We start from the raw sequence: 7038 nt of genomic DNA, 5'->3' as shown, positions 1-7038 counted from the left end.
TACAGCTTTATATTTTTATGCCATTTCAGTAAAACTCTTTTTACATTTATAATTTATTCACCATATGTGCAAGCAACTTGGGTTTACTTTATTGTACCAGTCTGACATGTCCAAAATTATAAGGACATCACATGGAGTTTTTCAGCCTACTTGTTCCGCCTTTTGAAGCAATATGCACGGAATTTTATTTAACACTACACTTCGTTGCCCTCCAATTGACAGTATCCATCACTTTCCTTCTAAACCTTTATGCAACTCATACACTTGCTACATGGCGATAAATAATTGGTTCATGTCCTTAATTTTACCCTTAATAAACACGAATACAATTCTATTAGACTTTCTCTCCCACTTTTTTGTGTAAAACTATTTGGCTGGCATGTTAAAATCTTAATAATGGTGTTATAAATAAAATAAAATAAAAAGTTATTTTTATTTATTTATTATTATTTTTTTTATGTAGCTTAAAAGTTTGGCAGACGGGACATAAAAGTTTACAAAAAGACAGATAGATAGATGCGACGTGGAGGAACAGGTTGAAAATAGAGAGGGCTTTTAATTGAGAAAGTGATGCCACAGAAACATAGAGAAAAACCGCGAGGCGTTTAGACGATGATGGTGCTTCATGCCAAACTCACAGCTCTAACATCTTATCATCTCCTTCCAATACATGGAACAAAATTAGATAACCGACCCAAACCCCCAAAAATATATATTATATATATTACAATTGAGTGAAAAAGCAAATTACCGCGGGTTCCTGGTTTTACTAAACTACAGCAAGGGATAAAGTAAAAAGCGAGTAAAACCGGCAGTCAACATCAACTAGTAGCGCGTTTGAACGTAAACGCAACGTGCTCTTTTCTTGTATTTAAATACCAGCCCACTCCCTTCCTCATTCCCAGTGCGTAGGCTTTAATAAGAAGTCTGCAAACTAAACTCTGACCCTCCGTCCTCACTAACACCAAAACCATGGACGTTCGCCGGCGAAATACCAAACCTATTCCTTCTTCCCTAGCCGCCGGCGAACATCTCAAACTACATAACCACCCTCACTACCATAACAACACCACCCACACAAAAAACTCCGATACGCTCGCAGTACTGCCTCTGTACCTCACGAACGGGCTCTTCTTCACCATGTTTTTCTCGGTCGCATATTTCCTCCTCCACAGATGGCGTGACAAGATCCGCAACTCGACTCCTCTCCACGTCGTCACGTTACCAGAGATCGCAGCCATGGCTGCACTCTTCGCCTCCGTAGTCTATCTCCTCGGCTTCTTCGGTATGGATTTCGTGCTTTCCTTGATCTCCCGTCCTTCCTGGGACGTAGAAGAGGAAGAAAAAGAGGCACAGAAAATTAAAACACAGCATCCCACATCCATAGACCAAATCATCCTCAAAGAAGACAGCCGTTCGGGACCTTGTGCCGCAGCCATTAACTGTTCCGTTCTTCCACCGGCGACTCCGTTATCGGAAGACGACGAGGAAGTAATAAAGTCGGTGGTTTCGGGCGCGACTCCGTCGTACTCTCTGGAGTCAAAGCTAGGGGATTGCATGAGAGCAGCGAAGATCAGAAGAGAAGCTTTGCAGAGGACGTCGGGAAGGTCACTGGAGGGGCTTCCGGTGGAAGGATTCGATTACGAGTCGATACTGGGACAGTGCTGTGAGATGCCGGTTGGGTACGTGCAGATCCCGGTGGGGATAGCAGGGCCATTGTTGCTTGACGGGAAGGAGTACGCGGTGCCAATGGCCACCACGGAAGGTTGCCTGGTGGCCAGCACCAACAGGGGTTGCAAAGCCATCTATACATCTGGTGGGGCCACCAGTATGCTGCTTAGGGATGGCATGACCAGAGCTCCTATAGTTAGGTTCTCCACTGCCAAGAGAGCTGTTCAGCTCAAGTTCTTCATCGAAGATCCACTCAACTTCGATACTCTTTCTGTAGTTTTCAACAGGTAGACCCTTTTTTTTTGTTTTTTTCTTTTTTATAGTTTTAATCTATTTATCTGTTTCATTAATTTTCCTGATTTTCAATGCTGAAGTGATGAGCGATGAGACTGTCACCGTATATATAATACTTTTTTGTATGTCATTTTTGTTTCTTTAAATGAAGCGTGTTTGATGAATTTTACACTTGCAAATTTGTTATTGGCGAAAAAAATAATCAACTAAAGGATAAGGACATTTACTTAAAAGAATATTTTTTGAACCAGCATTTAGGGTGGCTGGTGAGCATTTAAATGTATATATTTTCTAATCTTTTTTCTTGAATGACACATTGATGCTGATGGACGTCATAATTTTTATGTCTTGACCTAGATTTGCCTTCCCAACTTCAAAACTGTAATCATCATTGTTTCCTTTTTTCTTCACTTTTCCACAAATTCACATCTTCACATTTATTTATTTTCATTTCTGACACGTCTTCTCACGTAACTTTTAACTAAAAAGACTAAATGACCATTTGGTAATATAATAATATTATCCAGAAATTTATGATATGTTATTGCCTGTGCATTGGTAAACGGGTTTGCAGATCGAGTAGATTTGCAAGGTTACAAAGCATCCAATGCGCCGTAGCAGGGAAGAATCTTTACATGAGGTTCTGTTGCAGCACGGGAGATGCCATGGGGATGAACATGGTCTCCAAGGGTGTTCAAAATGTCCTAGATTTTCTTCAGGAGGACTTCCCCGACATGGACGTTATCGGTATCTCTGGTAATAATTCATTGCCCTTTTCAACGCTTTCCAATATATATATATAATTTTGCTGTAATAAAATGTATTGATATAATAGGACAACATTTCAATATATTGTATATAATCATTTTAATAAAAATGTGTACACATTTAACTAATGGATTTGATTTTACATATTAATTTTTTAAAAAAATATATATTTTTTATATAAAAAACTTAAATTTTTAAATATAAATATTTAAATTTGATCTCATTTTTAATATTTAAAGCAGCATATATTTCGAGATAAAGAGGGAGATAATTCATGTGACAACCTTAATTTCTATATATATATATATATATACGCACATTATATTCAGTGTTTGCATGTTTTGAATGGTGTAGGAAACTTCTGTTCGGACAAGAAACCAGCAGCGGTGAACTGGATCGAAGGGCGTGGCAAATCTATAATATGTGAAGCAATCATCAAAGAAGAAGTAGTGAAAAAAGTATTGAAGACCAACGTGGCAGATTTATGCGAGCTTAACATGCTTAAAAACCTCACTGGTTCTGCCATGGCTGGTGCTCTCGGAGGGTTCAATGCCCACGCAAGCAATATTGTCTCTGCTGTTTATATAGCCACTGGTCAAGATCCAGCTCAGAATGTTGAAAGCTCGCACTGCATCACAATGATGGAACCTGTTAACGATGGCAAAGATCTTCATGTATCCGTCAGTATGCCTTCCATTGAGGTAAATTAATTATTTTGCTTAATTTGCAAGTTAATTAACTGGTTTTGGATAAGTATTAATGTTTAATTAGCAGAAATATTAATTAATCGTCTAATTATATACGAATTAATTTAATTTCACAAAAAAAACAAATTATTTAATAATTAATTAAATCTAATTGAAATAATCAAAGTTCGATTAATTTGAAAACGAATACATTAGAAATAAGTTAATAACATTACTAATCAGAGAACTTGGATATTAAAAACAAACTAATTACTGCTATTGGTTTTGTCTTTGTATGGAAAATAATTATTTGATACGCATTGCCAAAAAAATTGGACAGGTGTAGACTTCCAGCATTAGCTGTCCGAAATGTGATAACTACAAGTCCATTGAACTAAATTATTTTTCCAAAAAATAGACATCTGTTGAATAAATAAACACCAGCCATTCTGTCGGGATGTATGAAATAATTGTACCCATACTATTCTTTAGAGAATCTAACTTTGTTTTTTTCTATTTTTCTATTTTTTTTGGCTACTTTTACTATTAAAAGTTTCAATATTTCTTTTTTGATGAATTAAAACGTTTCAAAATTTGATTCTTAGTAAATTTCCAAAACTAACAGTGAAATTAATTGACTAATTTCAGGTGGGCACGGTTGGAGGAGGGACCCAACTTGCATCTCAATCAGCTTGCCTGAATCTACTTGGTGTAAGAGGTGCGAACAAAGATTCACCAGGTTCAAATTCAAGACTATTGGCCACAATTGTTGCTGGTTCAGTCCTAGCAGGAGAGCTTTCTCTCATGTCTGCTCTTGCAGCTGGGCAGCTAGTTAGGAGTCATATGAAATATAACAGATCTAGCAAGGATGTCTCTAAAATGGCCAATTAATAAACAACCCTCCCAAAAATAAAAAATAAAAATAAGGGGGGTTAATAATTAAATAAAAGAGACAGAATTAAAATAAAAAATAAAAATAAAAAGGAGGAAAAGAACTTAAACCAAAGGAAAAACAACAAAACCTTTGGAAAAAAAGTCTCAGAAAGACAAGGTGGGGAGGGTGAAAATGATAATGGGGCAATTGAAAGATGTATGTATGTGGTGGATATGAAAATTAGAATTGACATCATGCTGGCGATGAGACAGTGAAATAATATGCAAAATATTGAATTGGAGACAAAGGCACGTGCACATAGTTATACTAATATAGTTTAATGACCGTGTCACGATAAATGTCTGAGGCTGTACGTTCTGTTTCCCAATAGCCTAAGAAATATGTAGCTGCATGCTGTGGTAGGTATACCATGGTAGATTTGCCTTCATTTTTCATTTATGTATTTGTATTTTAAAAAAAGCCACTTGTTGAAAACAAGTGACGGTCCTTAATTTTTTGTTTTGTTTTTTTTGTTTTTTTTTTTTTGTCTTTCCAGTTCTTGTAATTCGCTATCTAGATGTAATGTTGATAATTAATTAGCCGTAGAATATGTTTTTATCATTTTCAGATTGTATCTTTAGAAGTGATAAACCATCTTGGAATAGATTGGGAATTTGTGGTCGCTTCTTTTGGCTACTGTTTTTTTTTTTTTTTTGGGTAAATTTTTGGTTATTGTTTTCAAGTATGAAGATTGCAAACCTACCTACATACCATATTCATTATAATAAATAGTTCGGCTGACCCAATTTGATTACTTAAACCTTTAACCTAATTAAGCTTTCATAAATGTACATAGGTCCTATGATTCTTCTACTATATAAAAAATAATTGCAAATTTCTTTTGGATGCACATGATTATATGTTTTAATAAATTTAGAGGTTTAACTTATTCGTGTCAATCATGACTTGGAAGGAATAGGTTATATTTGACTTTTTTATTTTTATTATTATTTTCTAAGACGTAATCAAGTCCAACACAATATGAACTGTCATATCTCGGTATTCTACTAGCAACAATAGCAAGTAATGTATTTTAACATAATTCAGATAAACATTTGTTTTGTTACCTTTTACACGATCCACTTATTATATGTATATATATATATATATATTTCTTACAAGTTAAATGAATTGACAATTTTCTGTGATAGCTAGCAAGCCGACATTGAGACTATAGGCCAAGACCGTCATCAAAATTCAAAACATGCTCGTCAAGGGGCAGTTTGATGGTGTTTAAATAACTGATAACGACACTGTTAACAAAATTTATTGCTAAAAGTGCAAATCCCCTACGACATAACCTTTAGGAGATGGGTGAACCCACGCCTGACACGGCCCCACTGCTCCTTCTCTCTCATATGCCATTTTCTCTCCCCCGTATATGTGTATTGTGCCCCTGGCCCGTCCATTAATCCCTCCCACTGCCACACGCGAAAGTAGCACTTCTGATTTTTTTTGTTTTTTCAAATGAGTTTTTCCCACGTCTCTCTCTCTCTCTCTCTCTGATTTTTTTTGTTTTTTCAAATGAGTTTTTCCCACGTCTCTCTCTCTCTCTCTCTCTCTCTCTCTCTCTCTATATATATATATATATATATATATATATATATATATATATATTGAGAGATTCTATGATCAAGTCCGATCAAAATAATGCGGTCTAAAAACATGAAAAAATAACCAACCACTATATTTTAACTTATTCAAATGGACGGATCAGATACTTTCTTATCACACGGGAGAAAATTGCAACTTCAAAAAAATTTCCTTCAACTTTCTCGCGTCAAAATATCATTTCATTTCCCGTTAGCACCACTATTTCACACAAACTTTACCATTTCAAAATTCCCAAATAAAATCCACTATTTCTCACCATTTTAAAATTCCCAAATAAAATCCACCATCTCCACCCTTCCAACCCCAGATATCCTTCTATTGCTTCCATCGCCTGGGTTTTCTCCTCAACAATTCATTAAGAGCTTAGGTTAAAGGTTAATATTTTTGAGCCATTGGTTTTTTTTTTTTTTTTTGAGAGCCTTTGATATTTTATTTTATTTTTAAGTGTGAACAAAAAACCAAAAAACAAATAAAAAATGACATCGATAACTTGCAAAACGCCACCAGCTTATGTATCAAACAAGTGGGCATTTTCCTTCAGATTAAAAGCTGCTCTTTCTTGATGGTCTAAAGTAACCTCGACGTGGCCGAGAGCGAAGTTCCGGTGGTGACTACATCGCCGTCTAGAGTAGAAGGGGAGTCTATGGACTTGATAATCGAGTCTCGTTTGGCTGGGTTCTTTTGAATCTTAGGGCCCCGATCTTGATTGAATATGACGTTGAGGATTTCCTACTTAGAGAGTTTTGATTAAGCTGTGAGGGTCAAGAAGGTGATCATAGAGAAGTTAGAGTGGTGGGGTTTCAGAGAACAAGAATTGATATGGTGGTGTTGTGGGTTGAATTGAATATTGGAAAAAAGGAGATTTGAGGACGTACAATTATGGAAATTTTTTTGTTTTAATTCCCTTATAACTTTTTTATATTTTTGCAAGTATCATTCAAAATAATAAAATTCAAACTTAACAAAAAAAATTGAGGACCGATTGAAAATTACAAAATTAAAAAAATAATAAAAAAAAATTAGGGGACCAGCATCGTTGGCTTTGCTCCCTCAATTTTTAATTTTTTTTTT

The 7038-nt window shown here is 35.5% G+C and overlaps 1 protein-coding gene across 1 annotated transcript; it reads left to right on the top strand.

Moving 5' to 3' along the window:
- Window positions 1–838: 838 nt before the first annotated feature.
- On the top strand, window positions 839–4975 carry LOC107424303 (3-hydroxy-3-methylglutaryl-coenzyme A reductase 1). Its single transcript, XM_048479355.2, has 4 exons — window positions 839–1958; window positions 2540–2721; window positions 3088–3434; window positions 4068–4975. The coding sequence occupies exons 1-4, from the start codon at window positions 973–975 to the stop codon at window positions 4308–4310; spliced, it is 1758 nt and encodes a 585-aa protein (XP_048335312.1). The 5' UTR covers window positions 839–972; the 3' UTR covers window positions 4311–4975.
- The last annotated feature ends 2063 nt before the right edge of the window (window positions 4976–7038 follow it).

Source organism: Ziziphus jujuba, chromosome 7, assembly GCF_031755915.1.
Source record: "Ziziphus jujuba cultivar Dongzao chromosome 7, ASM3175591v1".
Lineage (NCBI taxonomy): Eukaryota > Viridiplantae > Streptophyta > Magnoliopsida > Rosales > Rhamnaceae > Ziziphus > Ziziphus jujuba.
The sequence above is the reverse complement of the archived record's forward strand: the minus strand, read 5'-3'. Positions and strand labels throughout refer to the sequence as shown.